Below are 20,681 nucleotides of genomic sequence, written 5' to 3' on the forward strand. Positions count from 1 at the left end.
CGACTCCGGGTAAAGTCCGGAGTGAAAGGTGGGGAAGTAATTTTTTCGGATTTGGGTCCACAAGCGGCAGTCTTCCATGAGACGAGCCGGGAATAGTAGCCCGACTCCGGGCAACGTCAGGAGTGAAAGGTGGGGAAGTACTTTTTTTGGATTTGGGTCCACAAGCGGGAGTCTTCCACAAGACGAGCCGGGAACAGTAGCCTGACTCTGGGCAACATCCAGAGTGAAAGGTGGGTAAGTACTTTTTTTGGATTTGGGTCCACAAGCGGGAGTCTTCCACAAGACGAGCCGGGAACAGTAGCCTGACTCTGGGCAACATCCAGAGTGAAAGGTGGGTAAGTACTTTTTTTGGATTTGGGTCCACAAGCGGCAGTCTTCCATGAGACGAGCCGGGAACAGTAGCCTGACTCTGGGCAACGTCAGGAGTGAAAGGTGGGGAAGTACTTTTTTCGGATTTGGGTCCACAAGCGTTAGTCTTCCCGAAGACGAGCCAAGAACAGTAGCCTGACTCTGGGCAACGTCAGGAGTGAAAGGTGACTAAGTAATTTTTTTAGATTATGGTCCACAAGCAGTAGTGTTTCACCATGCATGCCGAGAACAATAACCTGACTCCGGACAAAGTCCGGAGTAAAAGGTGGGGAAGTACTTTTTTCGGATTTGAGTCCACAAGCGGCAGTCTTCCATGAGACGAGCCGGGAACAGTAGCTCGACTCCGGGCAAAGTCCGGAGTGAAAGGTGGGAAGTACTTTTTTCGGATTTGGGACCGCAAGCGGTATTGTTCCATGAGACGAGCCGGGAACAGTAGCTCGACTCCGGGCAAAGTCTGGGGTGCTAGGTGGGTAAGTATTTTTTTCGGATTTGGATCCACAAGCGGCAGTCTTCCACAAGACGAGCCGGGAACATTAGCCTGACTCTGGGCAACGTCAGGAGTGAAAAGTGGGGAAGTACTTTTTTCGGATTTGGGTCCACAAGCGGCAGTCTTCCATGAGACGAGCCGGGAACAGTAGCTCGACTCCGGGCAAATTCCGGAGTGAAAAGTGGGGAAGTACTTTTTTTGGATTTGAGTCCACAAGCGGCAGTCTTCCATGAGACGAGCCGGGAACAGTAGCCTGACTCTGGGCAACGTCAGGAGTGAAAGGTGGGTAAGTAATTTTTTTAGATTATGGTCCACAAGCAGTAGTGTTTCACCACACATGCCTAGACCAATAACCTGACTCCGGACTTTGTCTGGAGTAAAAGGTGGGTAAGTATTTTTTTGGGATTTGGGTCCACAAGCGGGAGTCTTCCATGAGACGAGCCGGGAACAGTCGCCTGACTCTGGGCAACGTCCGGAGTGACAGGTGGGGAAGTACTTTTTTCGGATTTGGGTCCACAAGCGGGAGTCTTCCATGAGAGGAGCCGGGAACAGTCGCCTGACTCTGGGCAACGTCCGGAGTGACAGGTGGGGAAGTACTTTTTTTGGATTTGGGTCCACAAGCGGTAGTCTTCCAGAAGACGAGCCGGGAACAGTAGCCTGACTCCGGGCAACGTCCGGAGTGAAAGGTGGGGAAGTACTTTTTTTGGATTTGGGTCCACAAGCGGGAGTCTTCCATGAGAGGAGCCGGGAACAGTCGCCTGACTCTGGGCAACGTCCGGAGTGACAGGTGGGGAAGTACTTTTTTCGGATTCGGGTCCACAAGCGGGAGTCTTCCATGAGAGGAGCCGGGAACAGTCGCCTGACTCTGGGCAACGTCCGGAGTGACAGGTGGGGAAGTACTTTTTTCGGATTTGAGTCCACAAGCGGCAGTCTTCCATGAGACGAGCCGGGAACAGTAGCTCGACTCCGGGCAAAGTCTGGGGTGCTAGGTGGGTAAGTATTTTTTTCGGATTTGGATCCACAAGCGGCAGTCTTCCACAAGACGAGCCGGGAACATTAGCCTGACTCTGGGCAACGTCAGGAGTGAAAAGTGGGGAAGTACTTTTTTCGGATTTGGGTCCACAAGCGGTAGTCTTCCATGAGACGAGCCGGGAACAGTAGCTCGACTCCAGGCAAAGTCCGGAGTGAAAGGTGGGGAAGTAAATTTTTCGGATTTGGGTCCACAAGCGGCATTCTTCCATGAGACGAGCCGGGAACAGTAGCTCGACTCCGGGCAAAGTCTGGGGTGATAGGTGGGGAAGTACTTTTTTCGGATTTGGGTCCACAAGTGGCAGTCTTCCACAAGACGAGCCGGGAACGGTAGCCTGACTCTGGGCAACGTCCGGAGTGACAGGTGGGGAAGTACTTTTTTTGGATTTGGGTCCACAAGCGGTAGTCTTCCAGAAGACGAGCCGGGAACAGTAGCCTGACTCCGGGCAACGTCCGGAGTGAAAGGTGGGGAAGTACTTTTTTCGGATTTGGGTCCACAAGCGGCAGTCTTCCACAAGACGAGCCGGGAACTGTAGCTCGACTCCGGGTAAAGTCCGGAGTGAAGGGTGGGGAAGTAAATTTTTCGGATTTGGGACCGCAAGCGGTAGTGTTCCAGAAGACGAGCCGGGGAACAGTAGCCTGACTCTGGGCAACGCCAGGAGTGAAAGGTGACTAAGTAATTTTTTTAGATTATGGTCCACAAGCAGTAGTGTTTCTCCATGCATGCCGAGAACAATAACCTGACTCCGGACAAAGTCCGGAGTAAAAGGTGGGGAAGTACTTTTTTTCGGATTTGGGACCGCAAGCGGTAGTGTTCCATGAGACGAGCCGGGAACAGTAGCTCGACTCCGGGCAACGTCAGGAGTGAAAGGTGGGGAAGTAAATTTTTCGGATTTGGGTCCACAGGCGGCGGTCTTCCACAAGACGAGCCGGGAACTGTAGCTCGACTCCGGGTAAAGTCCGGAGTGAAGGGTGGGGAAGTAAATTTTTCGGATTTGGGACCGCAAGCGGTAGTGTTCCAGAAGACGAGCCGGGAACAGTAGCCTGACTCTGGGCAACGTCAGGAGTGAAAGGTGGGTAAGTACTGGTTTCGGATTTGGGTCCACAAGCGGCAGTCTTCCTTGAGACGAGCCGGGAACAGTAGCTCGACTCCGGGTAAAGTCCGGAGTGAAAAGTGGGGAAGTACTTTTTTCGGATTTCGGTCCACCAGCGGCAGTCTTCCACAAGACGAGCCGGGAACTGTAGCCTGACTACGGGCAAAGTCCGGGGTGAAATGTGGGGAAGTAATTTTTTCGGATTTGGGAACGCAAGCGGTAGTGTTCCATGAGACGAGCCGGGAACAGTAGCTCGACTCCGGGCAAAGTCTGGGGTGACAGGTGAGGAAGTACGTTTTTTGGATTTGGGTCCACAAGCGGGAGTCTTCCATGAGACGAGCCGGGAACAGTAGCCTGACTCTGGGCAACGTCCGGAGTGACAGGTGGGGTAGTACTTTTTTTGGATTTGGGTCCACAAGCGGCAATCTTCCATGAGACGAGCCGGGAACAGTAGCTCGACTCCGGGTAAAGTCCGGAGTGAAAGGTGGGGAAGTAATTTTTTCGGATTTGGGTCCACAAGCGGCAGTCTTCCATGAGACGAGCCGGGAATAGTAGCTCGACTCCGGGCAACGTCAGGAGTGAAAGGTGGGGAAGTACTTTTTTTGGATTTGGGTCCACAAGCGGGAGTCTTCCACAAGACGAGCCGGGAACAGTAGCCTGACTCTGGGCAACATCCAGAGTGAAAGGTGGGGAAGTACTTTTTTTGGATTTGGGTCCACAAGCGGGAGTCTTCCACAAGACGAGCCGGGAACAGTAGCCTGACTCTGGGCAACATCCAGAGTGAAAGGTGGGGAAGTACTTTTTTTGGATTTGGGTCCACAAGCGGGAGTCTTCCATGAGACGAGCCGGGAACAGGAGCCTGACTACGGGCAAAGTGTGGAGTGCAAGGTGGGTAATTAATTTTTTGGGATTTGGGTCCACAAGCGGCAGTTTTCCACAGGACGAGCCGGGAACAGTAGCCTGACTCTGGTCATCGTCAGAAGTGAAAGGTGGGGAAGTACTTTTTTTCGGATTTGGGTCCACAAGCGGCAGTCTTCCAGAAGACGAGCCGGGAACAGTAGCCTGACTCTGGGCAACGGCAGGAGTGAAAGGTGACTAAGTAATTTTTTTAGATTATGGTCCACAAGCAGTAGTGTTTCACCATGCATGCCGAGAACAATAACCTGACTCCGGACATAGTCCGGAGCAAAAGGTGGGGAAGTACTTTTTTCGGATTTGGGTCCATAAGCGGTAGTCTTCCATGAGACGAGCCAGGAACAGTAGCTCGACTCCGGGCAAAGTCTGGGGTGCTAGGTGGGTAAGTATTTTTTTCGGATTTGGGTCCACAAGCGGCAGTCTTCCATGAGACGAGCCGGGAACAGTAGCCTGACTCTGGGCAACGTCAGGAGTGAAAGGTGGGGAAGTACTTTTTTTGGATTTGGGCCCACAAGCGGGAGTCTTCCATGAGACGAGCCAGGAACAGTAGCCTGACTCTGGGCAACGTCCGGAGTGACAGGTGGGGTAGTACTTTTTTTGGATTTGGGTCCACAAGCGGGAGTCTTCCATGATACGAGCCGGGAACAGTAGCCTGACTCTGGGCAACGTCCGGAGTGACAGGTGGGGTAGTACTTTTTTTGGATTTGGGTCCACAAGCGGGAGTCTTCCATGAGACGAGCCGGGAACAGAAGCCTGACTTCGGGCAAAGTCAGGAGTGAAAGATGGGGAAGTACATTTTTCGGATTTGGGTCCACAAGCGGCAGTCTTCCACAAGACGAGCCGGGAACAGAAGCCTGACTTCGGGCAAAGTCAGGAGTGAAAGGTGGGGAAGTACTTTTTTCGGATTTGGGTCCACAAGCGGCAGTCTTCCATGAGACGAGCCGGGAACAGAAGCTCGACTCTGGCCAAAGTCCGGAGTGAAAAGTGGGGAAGTACTTTTTTCGGATTTGGGTCCACAAGCGGCAGTCTTCCATGAGACGAGCCGGGAACAGAAGCCTGACTTCGGGCAAAGTCAGGAGTGAAAGATGGGGAAGTACATTTTTCGGATTTGGGTCCACAAGCGGGAGTCTTCCACAAGACGAGCCGGGAACAGTAGCCTGACTCTGGGCAACATCCAGAGTGAAAGGTGGGGAAGTACTTTTTTTGGATTTGGGTCCACAAGCGGGAGTCTTCCATGAGACGAGCCGGGAACAGTAGCCTGACTCTGGGCAACGTCCGGAGTGACAGGTGGGGTAGTACTTTTTTTGGATTTGGGTCCACAAGCGGGAGTCTTCCATGAGACGAGCCGGGAACAGTAGCCTGACTCTGGGCAACGTCCGGAGTGACAGGTGGGGTAGTACTTTTTTTGGATTTGGGTCCACAAGCGGGAGTCTTCCATGAGACGAGCCGGGAACAGTAGCCTGACTCTGGGCAACGTCCGGAGTGACAGGTGGGGTAGTACTTTTTTTGGATTTGGGTCCACAAGCGGGAGTCTTCCATGAGACGAGCCGGGAACAGTAGCCTGACTCTGGGCAACGTCCGGAGTGACAGGTGGGGTCGTACTTTTTTTGGATTTGGGTCCACAAGCGGGAGTCTTCCATGAGACGAGCCGGGAACAGTAGCCTGACTCTGGGCAACGTCCGGAGTGACAGGTGGGGTAGTACTTTTTTTGGATTTGGGTCCACAAGCGGGAGTCTTCCATGAGACGAGCCGGGAACAGTAGCTCGACTCCGGGCAACGTCAGGAGTGAAAGGTGGGGAAGTAAATTTTTCGGATTTGGGTCCACAGGCGGCGGTCTTCCACAAGACGAGCCGGGAACTGTAGCTCGACTCCGGGTAAAGTCCGGAGTGAAGGGTGGGGAAGTAAATTTTTCGGATTTGGGACCGCAAGCGGTAGTGTTCCAGAAGACGAGCCGGGAACAGTAGCCTGACTCTGGGCAACGTCAGGAGTGAAAGGTGGGTAAGTACTGGTTTCGGATTTGGGTCCACAAGCGGCAGTCTTCCTTGAGACGAGCCGGGAACAGTAGCTCGACTCCGGGTAAAGTCCGGAGTGAAAAGTGGGGAAGTACTTTTTTCGGATTTCGGTCCACCAGCGGCAGTCTTCCACAAGACGAGCCGGGAACTGTAGCCTGACTACGGGCAAAGTCCGGGGTGAAATGTGGGGAAGTAATTTTTTCGGATTTGGGAACGCAAGCGGTAGTGTTCCATGAGACGAGCCGGGAACAGTAGCTCGACTCCGGGCAAAGTCTGGGGTGACAGGTGAGGAAGTACGTTTTTTGGATTTGGGTCCACAAGCGGGAGTCTTCCATGAGACGAGCCGGGAACAGTAGCCTGACTCTGGGCAACGTCCGGAGTGACAGGTGGGGTAGTACTTTTTTTGGATTTGGGTCCACAAGCGGCAATCTTCCATGAGACGAGCCGGGAACAGTAGCTCGACTCCGGGTAAAGTCCGGAGTGAAAGGTGGGGAAGTAATTTTTTCGGATTTGGGTCCACAAGCGGCAGTCTTCCATGAGACGAGCCGGGAATAGTAGCTCGACTCCGGGCAACGTCAGGAGTGAAAGGTGGGGAAGTACTTTTTTTGGATTTGGGTCCACAAGCGGGAGTCTTCCACAAGACGAGCCGGGAACAGTAGCCTGACTCTGGGCAACATCCAGAGTGAAAGGTGGGGAAGTACTTTTTTTGGATTTGGGTCCACAAGCGGGAGTCTTCCACAAGACGAGCCGGGAACAGTAGCCTGACTCTGGGCAACATCCAGAGTGAAAGGTGGGGAAGTACTTTTTTTGGATTTGGGTCCACAAGCGGGAGTCTTCCATGAGACGAGCCGGGAACAGGAGCCTGACTACGGGCAAAGTGTGGAGTGCAAGGTGGGTAATTAATTTTTTGGGATTTGGGTCCACAAGCGGCAGTTTTCCACAGGACGAGCCGGGAACAGTAGCCTGACTCTGGTCATCGTCAGAAGTGAAAGGTGGGGAAGTACTTTTTTTCGGATTTGGGTCCACAAGCGGCAGTCTTCCAGAAGACGAGCCGGGAACAGTAGCCTGACTCTGGGCAACGGCAGGAGTGAAAGGTGACTAAGTAATTTTTTTAGATTATGGTCCACAAGCAGTAGTGTTTCACCATGCATGCCGAGAACAATAACCTGACTCCGGACATAGTCCGGAGCAAAAGGTGGGGAAGTACTTTTTTCGGATTTGGGTCCATAAGCGGTAGTCTTCCATGAGACGAGCCAGGAACAGTAGCTCGACTCCGGGCAAAGTCTGGGGTGCTAGGTGGGTAAGTATTTTTTTCGGATTTGGGTCCACAAGCGGCAGTCTTCCATGAGACGAGCCGGGAACAGTAGCCTGACTCTGGGCAACGTCAGGAGTGAAAGGTGGGGAAGTACTTTTTTTGGATTTGGGCCCACAAGCGGGAGTCTTCCATGAGACGAGCCAGGAACAGTAGCCTGACTCTGGGCAACGTCCGGAGTGACAGGTGGGGTAGTACTTTTTTTGGATTTGGGTCCACAAGCGGGAGTCTTCCATGATACGAGCCGGGAACAGTAGCCTGACTCTGGGCAACGTCCGGAGTGACAGGTGGGGTAGTACTTTTTTTGGATTTGGGTCCACAAGCGGGAGTCTTCCATGAGACGAGCCGGGAACAGAAGCCTGACTTCGGGCAAAGTCAGGAGTGAAAGATGGGGAAGTACATTTTTCGGATTTGGGTCCACAAGCGGCAGTCTTCCACAAGACGAGCCGGGAACAGAAGCCTGACTTCGGGCAAAGTCAGGAGTGAAAGGTGGGGAAGTACTTTTTTCGGATTTGGGTCCACAAGCGGCAGTCTTCCATGAGACGAGCCGGGAACAGAAGCTCGACTCTGGCCAAAGTCCGGAGTGAAAAGTGGGGAAGTACTTTTTTCGGATTTGGGTCCACAAGCGGCAGTCTTCCATGAGACGAGCCGGGAACAGAAGCCTGACTTCGGGCAAAGTCAGGAGTGAAAGATGGGGAAGTACATTTTTCGGATTTGGGTCCACAAGCGGGAGTCTTCCACAAGACGAGCCGGGAACAGTAGCCTGACTCTGGGCAACATCCAGAGTGAAAGGTGGGGAAGTACTTTTTTTGGATTTGGGTCCACAAGCGGGAGTCTTCCATGAGACGAGCCGGGAACAGTAGCCTGACTCTGGGCAACGTCCGGAGTGACAGGTGGGGTAGTACTTTTTTTGGATTTGGGTCCACAAGCGGGAGTCTTCCATGAGACGAGCCGGGAACAGTAGCCTGACTCTGGGCAACGTCCGGAGTGACAGGTGGGGTAGTACTTTTTTTGGATTTGGGTCCACAAGCGGGAGTCTTCCATGAGACGAGCCGGGAACAGTAGCCTGACTCTGGGCAACGTCCGGAGTGACAGGTGGGGTAGTACTTTTTTTGGATTTGGGCCCACAAGCGGGAGTCTTCCATGAGACGAGCCAGGAACAGTAGCCTGACTCTGGGCAACGTCCGGAGTGACAGGTGGGGTAGTACTTTTTTTGGATTTGGGTCCACAAGCGGGAGTCTTCCATGATACGAGCCGGGAACAGTAGCCTGACTCTGGGCAACGTCCGGAGTGACAGGTGGGGTAGTACTTTTTTTGGATTTGGGTCCACAAGCGGGAGTCTTCCATGAGACGAGCCGGGAACAGTAGCCTGACTCTGGGCAACGTCCGGAGTGACAGGTGGGGTCGTACTTTTTTTGGATTTGGGTCCACAAGCGGGAGTCTTCCATGAGACGAGCCGGGAACAGTAGCCTGACTCTGGGCAACGTCCGGAGTGACAGGTGGGGTAGTACTTTTTTTGGATTTGGGTCCACAAGCGGGAGTCTTCCATGAGACGAGCCGGGAACAGTAGCTCGACTCCGGGTAAAGTCCGGAGTGAAGGGTAGGGAAGTAAATTTTTCGGATTTGGGACCGCATGCGGTAGTGTTCCAGAACACGAGCCGGGAACAGTAGCTCGACTCTGGGCAAAGTCTGGGGTGCTAGGTGGGTAAGTATTTTTTTCGGATTTGGGTCCACAAGCGGCAGTTTCCATGAGACGAGCCGGGAACAGTAGCCTGACTCCGGGCAAAGTCCGGAGTGAAAGGTGGGAAGTACTTTTTTCGGATTTGGGACCGCAAGCGGTAGTGATCCATGAGGCGAGCCGGAAACAGTAGCTCGACTCCGGGTAAAGTCCGGAGTGAAAGGTGGGGAAGTACTTTTTTCGGATTTGGGTCCACAAGCGGTAGTCTTCCAGAAGACGAGCCGGGAACAGTAGCCTGACTCTGGGCAAAGTCCGGAGTGCAAGGTGGGTGACTAAGTAATTTTTTTAGATTATGGTCCACAAGCAGTAGTGTTTCACCACACATGCCTAGAACAATATCCTGACTCCGGACAAAGTCCGGAGTAAAAGGGGTGGAAGTACTTTATTCGGATTTGGGTCCACAAGCGGCAGTCTTCCACAAGACGAGCCGGGAACTGTTGCCTGACTCCGGGCAAAGGCTGGAGTGAAAGGTGGGGAAGTAATTTTTTCGGATTTGGGTCCAAAAGCGGCAATCTTCCATGAGACGAGCCGGGAACAGTAGCTCGACTCTGGGCAACGTCAGGAGTGAAAGGTGGGTAAGTATTTTTTTCGGATTTGGGTCCACAAGCGGCAGTCTTCCACAAGACGAGCCGGGAACAGTAGCATGACTCCGGGCAAAGTCCGGAGTGAAAGGTGGGGAAGTATTTTTTTGGGAGTTGGGTCCTCAAGCGGCAGTCTTCCATGAGACGAGCCGGGAACAGTAGCTCGACTCCGGGCAAAGTCCGGAGTGAAAAGTGGGGAAGTAATTTTTTCGGATTTGGGTCCAAAAGCAGTAGTCTTCCATGAGACGAGCCGGGAACAGTAGCTCGACTCTGGGCAACGTCAGGAGTGAAAGGTGGGTAAGTATTTTTTTCGGATTTGGGTCCACAAGCGGCAGTCTTCCATGAGACGAGCCGGGAACAGTAGCCTGACTATGGGCAAAGCCAGCAGTGAAAGGTGGGTTTGTTATTTTTTCGGATTTGGATCCACAAGCGGGAGTATTCCACAAGACGAGCCTGGAACAGTAGCTCGACTCCGGGCAAAGTCCGGAGTGAAAGGTGGGGAAGTACTTTTTTCGGATTTGGGTCCACAAGCGGTAGTCTTCCAGAAGACGAGCCGGGAACAGTCGCCTGACTCTGGGCAACGTCAGGAGTGAAAGGTGGGTAAGTAATTTTTTTGGATTTGGGTCCACAAGCGGTAGTGTTCCATGAGACGAGCTGGGAACAGTAGCTCGACTCCGGGTAAAGTCTGGGGTGCTAGGTGGGGAAGTAATTTTTTCGGATTTGGGTCCACAAGCGGCAGTCTTCCTTGAGATTAGCGGGGAACAGTAGCCTGACTACTGGCAAAGCCAGCAGTGAAAGGTGGGTGAGTCATTTTTTCGGATTTGGATCCACAAGCAGGAGTATTCCACAAGACGAGCCGGCAACAGTAGCCTGACTATGGGCAAAGCCAGCAGTGAAAGGTGGGTTAATTATTTTTTCGGATTTGGATCCACAAGCGGGAGTATTCCACAAGACGAGCCTGGAACAGTAGCTCGACTCCGGGCAAAGTGCGGAGTGAAAGGTGGGGAAGTAATTTTTTCGGATTTGGGTCCACAAGCGGTAGTCTTCCATGAGACAAGCCGGGAACAGTCGCTCGACTCTGGGCAACGTCCGGAGTGAAAGATGGGTAAGTCATTTTTATGGATTTGGACTCCTATTTTTTGGACACATGCCGTAAACATTATACGTATCAACAAATTGAGTTTACGTTCTGGTAGTGGATTTTGTTTTTGCGGAAATTCAGCAATAAATGGGTCATGTTGTAACCACAAATCTTTTATTATAAACATTTGCACATTCAACATCAAACATGATTTCGACCGTAAAAACAATTAAACAGTAGTCTTTTTATGTAAAAATATCCTTAAATATAAGAAACAGTTATTAATTTAACAAGTATAACAGTTGCAAGCTAAAACAAATGTGCTTAAATATAACAAACATCTGTTATTAATTTAACAAGCATAATAGTTAACAGTTGCAAGCTAAAAAAAAATGTGCTTAAATATAACAAACATCTGTTATTAATTTAACAAGCATAATAGTTAACAGTCGCAGGCTAAAAAAAAATCTGCTTAAATATAATAAACATCAGTTATTAAGTATAAAAGTTCACAGTTGCAGGCTATAAAATGAGCGTAACTATAATAAACAGTTATTAATTTAACAAGTATAACAGTTGCAGGCTATGCGGATGGACTAAGCCATGTCCTCAACCCCAACCTCCTCTTGGCCCTCAACAGGAGTCTCGTTCTCATGGTGCTGCATTTCATCCTCACTTTGGCTCTCTTCCCATGAGTCGTATTGTTGGGGCTTCGCCTCGAACTCTTCTTCCTCTACATAGTTATGGTTTTGGGACTTCTCGTCCTCCATCTCACCCTCAGTGCAACTATTGCTGCTCTCCTCAACAGCCGTCTCCCCCTCAGAGTCACCGTTTTTGCTCTCATCCTCCGTCTCAGAGTCACTGCTGTTGCTGTCTTCCTCCTCAGAGTTACTGTTGCTCTTCTTGTCCTCTTCCTCCGTCTCCACGTCAGAGTCACTCTTGTGACCCTTGACCTCTGATGATTTTGAAAGCAATTGTTGAGATATCTAGCCAGCAAGAACATGTAATGGATAAACAACTACTAATACACTTACCTTGTCCACTCGTGGACAGGTGGGCAGAGTCTAACAAGGACATCAAGATATCCCGTCTTATTGTACGTGCCTGAGCTGGTGTCGTCTCTGGATGAATTACATAAAACTCATTTGCCGTCGTTGGGTCATGGCACATACTTTTATTGATTATATGTTTTCTTTCAGTCGAGAGAATGCGATCAGTCTGTAGGAGAGAAGGTGATCATTTTCAGTCATGGCAAAAGGCACATCTGGTGGGTGAGAGAGAGAGAGATTTATTCATGGTATGGAAATGGAACCATTGCTAAACATAACTCACCCAAGTTGATATTGCCGTCCGGATATCGCAAAGCGTTGGGGCCCCTGGCAGTCCAAACCCCTTCCAAGCTTTTGTGAAATAGAACCCCATTTTCAACATTTCCTTTCCAGATCCGTTAAAAAAAAATGTTGTCGGACGTTTTTTGAAGCCGGGTAGTCTTGGCCTTATTTTCAAGAAAGAGTTGAGGTATCCCATAACTTTGTTGCTGATTGCCACTACTGCAGGACCGTACGTTTTGGCGGTCTTGTGATCAGCCACCTTGAAAAGTACAAAGTAGAAGAAATGTTTATGCTGAGAATCTTGATAACATTTGTAACAGAGTTGCTTAGGTAATGGGAAACATGTGGATGTTTAGTTCATGTTCCAAAATATAACACCTCCGTGCGCTAAGTATGACCAACACATGCCCTGCAAAGTTGTTCGACTGAAGGAAAAGGTCAGGAGTGAATGGTAGGTAAATTCAAAACCCAGGAATTGAACCTCCTGGTAAGTACCACAGACACAGTAACTCAAATGTGGAAAGAAAAAAAATGTAAGTGAATGGTGGTCAAGTTCCATAGACTGGACCTCCATGCTGTAGGTACCTCAGAGACATGCTAAGAACAGTTGCTTCACTGGGAGTTTTATGAAGGAGTTAACGGTAGGAAAAGCAATTTTTAAGAATTTGGACCACCATGCGATATGCCCCCAAAACACATCCCAAGGATGGTGGTTCAAACATGGGTTAAAAATGGATGGTAGGTAAGTACGAGCCCTGGAAAGGGGAGTATAGATTCAAAGATTAGAACGCCTTGGAAAAAAATAAATAAATAAAAAAATCACCAATAACACTCACCCTTATTGTGTACGTGTTCTTGTACGCTTCGGCTTTCAAGACGTCATCTGTCGTCATGCCCAGGAAGACACACTTCCTGTGCCCTGACGTCGAAAGCATCAAGCCCACCAACAGTCCAACACTGTGGGCCAGCATGGCTGTGTTTCTAGGGTCTCCGGCAAGTTTACCAAGGACAGCCTCTATTTGTTCTTCCGCTCGAGTGATGAAGGCCAGCATTTGTTCTGCTTTCACCAGGTTAGCTGTAAAAAATAAAGGAGAAATTACTCAGTGGCATAAGAGTTTTAGTGAAGCAATTGTTTTAACCTGTTTACATTGAGTCGCACCTGTCTTTTGCCTTTTATATTCCATTCTTTGCAGCACAATTGAGGTCCATAACCCCTTTTTCCACCCGGCCAACTTGTACAAAATGCATTTAATGATTTTGATCGATATTCGAATTTTGGGCAAATTAGACAGCTTCACAAATCTCAAAAAAGACTCTATGTGTATGATCACATGTTTCTGGGTCGTGGGCTTCAGAGTGCTATTGAGGTGAGTGAGGAACCTGATGACCCAAAAAAAAAAGTAAAGAATATGCACTGTAAATATGGTAATGAATGCAATGACATGGATTTGGAGAGAATAAAGCAGCAGTACCTACCCATTAAGCTTGACCATGTCATTTAAAAACAGCAGGTTCTTATTGATGTCAGTGGGCTCCCCTAACATATAGAGGAGGAACCTTTTTACGCAAGCTGTTCTCTGCTTAATGCTCCGTGATTTTTTTGCTGAATGTTTGGGCCCTATGAGGTGTGCCTCAAATGAATCCAATAGGTGGTCTAAAACAAAAATTAATCTTACTGTCTTAACATGGGAACAGGATGTTCATAGTCTCCTTTAAAACAACAGTAGTAATACATACCCAAGTTGGGTGTAAGGCTCCCACTTCTCAAGGTCTCATGAGCCATGGGTGCGGTGCACGCGGCAGCAGCAAATGATGTACTGGCGGCAGGTTCTCTGAGGCGGGTGGCACTAGTCGTGGCACTGGATGCAGACTTTCTGAGTTTAGAGGCAGGAGAAGAGCTGTCTCTTGATGATGTTGTAGGAGCACAGGATGTACTGGCTTCAGGTTCTCTGAGGCGAGTGGCACGAGTAGGGCGAGCTTTTGAGTCAGATGGTGTTGGAGGAGCACAAGGCGGACTGGCTGCAGACGCTCTGAGTCGGGAGGCAGGAGAAGATCTGGCTCTTGAGGCAAATGATGTTGTCGGAGCACAGGATGAACTGGCTTCAGGTTCTCTGAGGCGAGTGGCACGAGTAGGGCGAGCTGTTGAGCCAGACGGTGTGGGAGGAGCACAAGTCGGAATGGCTGCAGACTCTCTGAGTCGGGAGGCAGGAAAAGATCTGGCTCTTGAGGCAAATGATGTTGTAGGAGCACGGGATGAACTGGCTTCAGGTTCTCTCAGGCGGGTGGCACTAGTAGGGCGAGCTGTTGAGCCAGACGGTGTTGGAGAAGCACAAGGCGGACTGGCTGCAGACTCTCTGAGTCGGGAGGCAGGAGAAGAGCTGGCTCTTGAGGCTAATGATGTTGTAGGAGCACGGGATGAACTGGCTTCAGGTTCTCTCAGGCGGGTGGCACTAGTAGGGCGCGCTTTTGAGCCAGACGGTGTTGGAGAAGCACAAGGCGGACTGGCTGCAGACTCTCTGAGTCGGGAGGCAGGAGAAGAGCTGGCTCTTGAGGCTAATGATGTTGTAGGAGCACAGGATGAACTGGCTTCAGGTTCTCTGAGGTAGGTGGCTTGAGTAGGGAGAACTGTTGAGCCAGGCGGTGTTGGAGAAGCACAAGGCGGACTGGCAACAGACTCTTTGAGGCGGGAGGCAGGTGAAGAGCTGGCTGTTGAGGCAGATGGTGTTGGGGGAGCACAGATCATATCGGCTGCAGGTTCACTGAAGTGGGTGGCAGGAGTGGAGCTGGCAAGCATACTTTGAGGTACAGACAGCAGAATCTCAACCCCATCCAGGAGTAATCTAAGCCCCGCTTTCAGTGTTTGTAACCCATCTGTCATAGCTGCCTGTGGTGGGGGCAGGGCGCCAGTCTGAGGCAGTGCTCCTGCAAGTGCAGTTTGGCACAATGGCATTGCTGGTGGAGGTGGGGTCCGTGGAACTGCTGGGGCTGGAGCTTGGGCTGGAGCTTGCGCTGGTGGTGACATTTGGGTATTGCTTTGAGAGAGGGACTTGAGGCTCTCCTTTATCGCCCGTTTCTTGGCCCGGCTCATGAGGTTAGAAAGATGACTTCCCTGTAGGATGAGCATTAAATGATTAAAAGTAAGAAAGCAGACTATATTTTCACAAACTTGCTCTGTAAAGAGTGTACTACCGGGTGTTTCCCATGTGCAGCTATGAGGTGCTTATCTAGCCTCACATATTCTAACTTCGAGCTGCAGTCTGTCATGGGGCACTTCAATCTTCCACTATAGCGAAGGCTTCGTCGGCTGATGAGGAGCCGCCTTACTTTTGCATCCGTAAGGCCATGGATGTCTCGCAAATGGCGCGAAAGCGAGGAGTAGATGTTTCCACACTGCGGGCACGTTCGCTTCTAGGGTGAGTAAAGGGATATTTTAAACATGTTTGAAATCTGTCTGTCCAGAAAGGTTCATGAGAAACACTGATTTTACAATGCGTCTATTTCCAGGACGAGGATGTATACTTCCAGGATTGTGATGTAAACGAACAGAGGTCTCACCTTCATGATGTCAATATCATCAATAAGTTAACTCCAACCCCCATGTGTTAAGTCCCACAAACACGTTCGGTAAGAAATTTGGCCTCTGTGCAGTAAGTCCCCCAAATACATGCCCAGGACAGTCAGTTGTTTAAATGTGGCCAACAGGTAAGAGTGAACGGTGGGTAAGGTAGACAGTAGCTCCACTGTGGCCAAAGGACAGGTTGAACGAAGGATAAGTTTATTTTTCATTAATTGGACCACCATGCGGCAAGTCCCCCAAAAACATGCACAAGACAGTAGTTCGAATGAGGGCAGAAGTGAACAGAGGTAAAGGCATTTTTTCCAGGAACTGGACCGCCGTACTTTAAGTCCCACAAACACAGCTGTTGGACAGTAGCTCGTCTGAGGGGAAATGACAGGAATGAAAGGTGAATAAAGACAAGTTTCAGGAATTGTCCTGCCATACGATAATTGCCCAAAACAGCAGCTCCATTGAGGGCAAAAGAGACGGGTGTACATGTTTGATGAAGTCATGTTTCAGGGTTTAGCCCAACGCACGTAGGAAATGTATAGCAATGTCCAGAAACAAGACTGATTTCCACGTGTCCACCTGCAGGAAAAAGTACGTACCTGTATCCGGAAAGACTATGTGTACATCTAGGATAGTGATGATGACGAAGTCCTAAATGACAGAGCAGGTGAAAATCTTTTTAAAGGCAGTGAATGGGTTTAGCCACACTCCTAATTGGACATCAATTACCCCTAACTAATTGGACTGCTGGAAAGGTTTGTGTCCATCACCGGGAACAGTACATGTACAGCCAGGATGATGACTAAAAATAATGTAGCGATACCTTCATGATGACAAAGTCATCAATAACAAGGCAGGTAAATACCAACACTGATCTCCACATATGTATATTTTCCAGGACCAGTACATGTCCATCCAGGATAGTGATACGAAAGACAAGGGTCTTACCTTCATGTTGGCAAAGTCCTAAATGACAGGGCAGGTGAAATATCGCCTTTTAAAGGCAGTGAATGGCTTAGCCACGCCCCTAATTAGACATCAATCACCCTAATTGGACTGCTGGAAAGGTTTGTGTCCATCACTGGGAACAGTACATGTAAAGCCAGGAAATTGACAAAGAATGGTGGGACAGTGTTCCATTTTACCCCACGGACGTGGTTGACCACGGTGTTTTATGGAAATTATTACGTTAAAAACGCTTCCACTTTTCCTCTTTATTTATTTTCCTCTTGTCAATTTAAATGAACAATTGCTCACAGTGTAGTCCTGGGCAGTAACTGATGAGCAGGTGGAATGAGCAAGAGGATTTAGTGGAAAGAGTAATGACCAAAACGATGTTAAATGCAGTTTTAGCTTTAAAAGACACAGAATCAAATAAATACCATTCAAACTATATATGCTTACACCCAAGTGTAAATAAATCCAGCAAATATTTATGCAATGGGCAAGCCTCAAATAAATCCATAAATCAAAACTAACATCCATCATAATATACTATTACTAATGACACTACTACTCATAATAATAATAATAATAATAATATAAATAATAATAATGACACTACTACTACTACTACTACTAATAATAATAATAATAACAATAATATGACACTACTGCCACTAATGATAATAATAATGACATTACTACTAATAATAATAATAATGACACTAGGACTAGAACTAATAATGACACTAGTACTACTTCTACTACTCCTAAAGAGAGAGATGATGGAGCGAGATGCCCGGAGTTGTGATCGGCTGCGGTCAGCAGAGCCGTTTTACGAGAATAAAGACGACAATTTGATGGAGAGCTGAAGTTTGTCCTTTAAAGACGAGACAATAATACTACTACGACTACAACTACTACTAATAATAATAATAATAATAACAATGATAACAATTATAATAATAATAATAATAATATTCATAATACAGACTGCACTCGGTTTCATTTTGTTTTCGATTGCACGAGCGAGTTGCCATAAGACAACTACATTTCCCATAATGCTCGCGGTACCAGGTAGTCACTCGACGACCGAGTCAAAATCGAACCAATGATTTACGTACACCCAACGAAATAATAGCAGCACCCAAAGTGCAAAGTACAGCCCCAAACCCACTCACACGGCGGCCACGGAGCACAGTGTCGACCCACTCGTCATGGCAGCACGTCCGTGATCTTGCAAACGATCGCCATGTTTGAGACGGCAATTGAGAGCGCGCACCGCGTACAGCAACGCAACATTACGAGTTGTGATAGGTTGTGGTCAGCGCAGCCGTTTTAAAGACGAGACAATACTACTACTACTACTAATAGTACTACTACAACTACTACTGATAATAATAACAACAACGATAACAATAATAATGATAATAGGGATATTAATAATACAGACTGCACTCGGTTCCATTTTGTTTTCGATCGCATGAGCGAGTTGCCATAAGACAACTACATTTCCCATAAAGCTCGCGGTACCAGGTCGTCACTCGACGACCGAGTCAAAATCGAACCAATGATTTACACCCAACGAAATAATAGCAGCGCCCGAAGTGCAAAGTACAGACCCGAACCCACTCACACGGCGGCCACGGAGCACAGTCTCGACCCGCGCGTCATTACGGCACTTCCGTGATTTTGCAAACGATCGCCATGTTTGAGACGGCAATTGAGAGCGCGCACCGCGTCCAACAGCGCGACATAACTGAAAAATGGAGAAGCGCTTGACCAGTTGGCTGTGCGGCGCGAGTCCAAAGCACTTATGTATTGTCAGAAACGGTGCACGTACATGTTCATCCAGGACAGTGATTAAAAAAGACGGCCGTCTTTTACCTTCATGATGGCGGAGTGCTAAAGACAGTGCAAGGTGGAAATCTCTTTTTGAAGCACTCAAGGGGTTTAGCCACACCTCCAACTGCACATCAATAAACCCTAACTTTACACCAATTTAGTGTGCAAGAAAAACACTGGCTGTTTGGGGAAATGCAATCACATGAAAAACGGCGAAACCCGTTTCAGGAACGGGGCAAGGCATGTAGCGCAAAACCAACCAAGTTCCCCCCGGGCTTGGGCAGTTTTGCTGGATGAATTATTACGTGGTCTCGCGCTGCCATCTAGCGGCTAAAAGAAGCAACTACAAAGCTGACATTTTGTAAAAAGTATGTTTTTTGTTCAAAAAGGGAAATATAATGAAACAAAACCCTTTGTTAATTCTGTTTCAAACGAGAGCCGATCGTTATGTGCGTTATCGTGCGTTTTAACTGCCCGATCTGGACTTTAAACGCGATGTGAATAAAATCCGCAAACGCTGCGTCGCTGTGTTGGACAATTCCGCGAAGCCCCGAGCTAACGGCTGCAAAATCGGGTTTGCGTTAGGGTGTTAGGGTTATGTTTAGGGTTTGAGGGTTTGAGTTTGCGTTAGGGTTTGGGTTTAGGGATTAGGGTTAGCATTATGGTTACTTTCGGGTAAGGATTTAGGGTTTGGGAAAAATAATTACTGTTGTCTTCTTCCACAATGCTTATGTGCAAGTTTGTCACTTTGTCAGCCATGAGCACACTTTTTCTGTTTTCGACTGTCTTTACCTGCTCTCTTGTCACCATTGCGCTCCCGCATTTCACTCCTCGCCCTTATGGAAGACCACTTTTGTGAATGTGATGTATTTGAAATATTAAACCTGTTGTTCCACAGCAGGTTTCCCTTGAGGCGATCCAGGGGTTTAGACGGCCCTATGTCTCTCCCCCAAGACTGTTTAGAGTTTTGAGTGGTTTGACCTGTTTGGCCAAGAGTTGTGATGCTCATCATTTGACTCACGCATAATCATTCCACTTTGCGGTGCATTGATTGCCTCTGTTTTCAAGTGTGCAGCGCTTTTAAGAGTGATTTTTTTTTGTTCATTCAAACAGCGTCATTTGGTCTTATACTCTTTTTTTTTTTTTTTTTTAAATAAAGCTTGTACTTTTGGAACTCTATCCCTGGGTGTGGGTGAATTTCCCTGGCATCTGTCACCAGATCAGACTAGGTGACTAGCCCACGTTTATGCCCGTAAATTTCCTGATTCATCCAGTGACTCAACTCCAACACCAGGTCATTTCATTCTTAGTGCATTGAATCAATCGAAACCGTTCCAAGATGGGATGCAAAAACACGGTCGCTAAAACAAGTCTCAAATTTCTAACTTCAACAAAAACAAATCAGCGCAATGGCTTTTGAGGGCAAAAATCGTGTATTTAAAGTTTGATTAGTTAAATGAGTTGCAAATGTGACATACACTTTCTAATACCCAACTGTGATGCATACTGTTTATACCATACCTATCAATACTCTGTTGAAGTGTACGGTGCCTTAACTTGCTCGATTTGCAACCTGTTGGCATTTCTGTCCCTCATAATCCATCATTGAGAGTCACCCACTATTCTTTATCTTCAACACAAAAGCTGTGCTGATTTTCAAATCCAAATATCAGCAAGTTTGAAATAGTCATGGAGCATGTTTTAAAGAAAAAAATCCAAACACATATTTTGATGCAGATATATTCTTTAATTTATCACAGAGGTACTCACTGAGAAAATGTGTTGTCAATAATAATGGATGATTGCGATTGATTGTAAATCCCAAAATACAAAGACACCACCAAAGGTTGACATTGTCTAAATGAGTCATCATGATTACGGAACTTCATTGTGACAGAAGACAGGATGAGAAGAAGAGTGATTAACGGTAGCGATGTCCCACTTCTCTGATGCAAACGTACGGTAATGGGTCCGAGCAACTCGTAGTTTGCCACAATCCATCTTCAAGAAATCAATGCGTCAGCATAGCAGGATTATGTTCAAAGCAAACTGATCTCTGATTTGATTTACCACTCTCATCAAGCGTTGCGCAGTCACCATCACTGCTATTGGGCTGTGAATCTGCCGCATCAAAATTGTCGAAATCATTCAGCGTTCCATCCGTCCAGACGTAGGTATCACTCTAGAAGACAAGTCACGTTTGAAGGAGTCAAGCGTAAGGATAACGCCTACCTGGATTTGCATCGTTTCTTTGTTGGTAATCTGTCTTGATTGTGCTTTAATAAATTTGAATCAGACAGCAATATCGTGATACTGCTGATTGGCATCAAACTAGATTTTGAAGTGGGAGTTTACAGGGCGAGGTCAGGAGATTAGA

The 20,681-nt window shown here is 48.3% G+C and overlaps 1 protein-coding gene across 1 annotated transcript; it reads right to left on the reverse strand.

Annotated features, from left to right (window-relative positions):
* Nucleotides 1-10,873: 10,873 nt before the first annotated feature.
* LOC148334798 (uncharacterized) lies at nt 10,874-16,995 on the reverse strand. The gene is made up of 6 exons (XM_088298058.1): nt 15,139-16,995; nt 13,687-15,058; nt 12,786-13,024; nt 11,951-12,208; nt 11,653-11,836; nt 10,874-11,573 (listed from the first exon to the last, which is right to left on the reverse strand). The coding sequence occupies exons 1-6, from the start codon at nt 15,211-15,213 to the stop codon at nt 11,215-11,217; spliced, it is 2,487 nt and encodes an 828-aa protein (XP_088154184.1). The 5' UTR covers nt 15,214-16,995; the 3' UTR covers nt 10,874-11,214.
* Between the last annotated feature and the right edge of the window lie 3,686 nt (nt 16,996-20,681).

The sequence above is a fragment of the Idiotropiscis lumnitzeri genome, chromosome 6 (assembly GCF_059441095.1).
Source record: "Idiotropiscis lumnitzeri isolate Australia: NSW breed Sydney's pygmy pipehorse chromosome 6, RoL_Ilum_1.0, whole genome shotgun sequence".
Lineage (NCBI taxonomy): Eukaryota > Metazoa > Chordata > Actinopteri > Syngnathiformes > Syngnathidae > Idiotropiscis > Idiotropiscis lumnitzeri.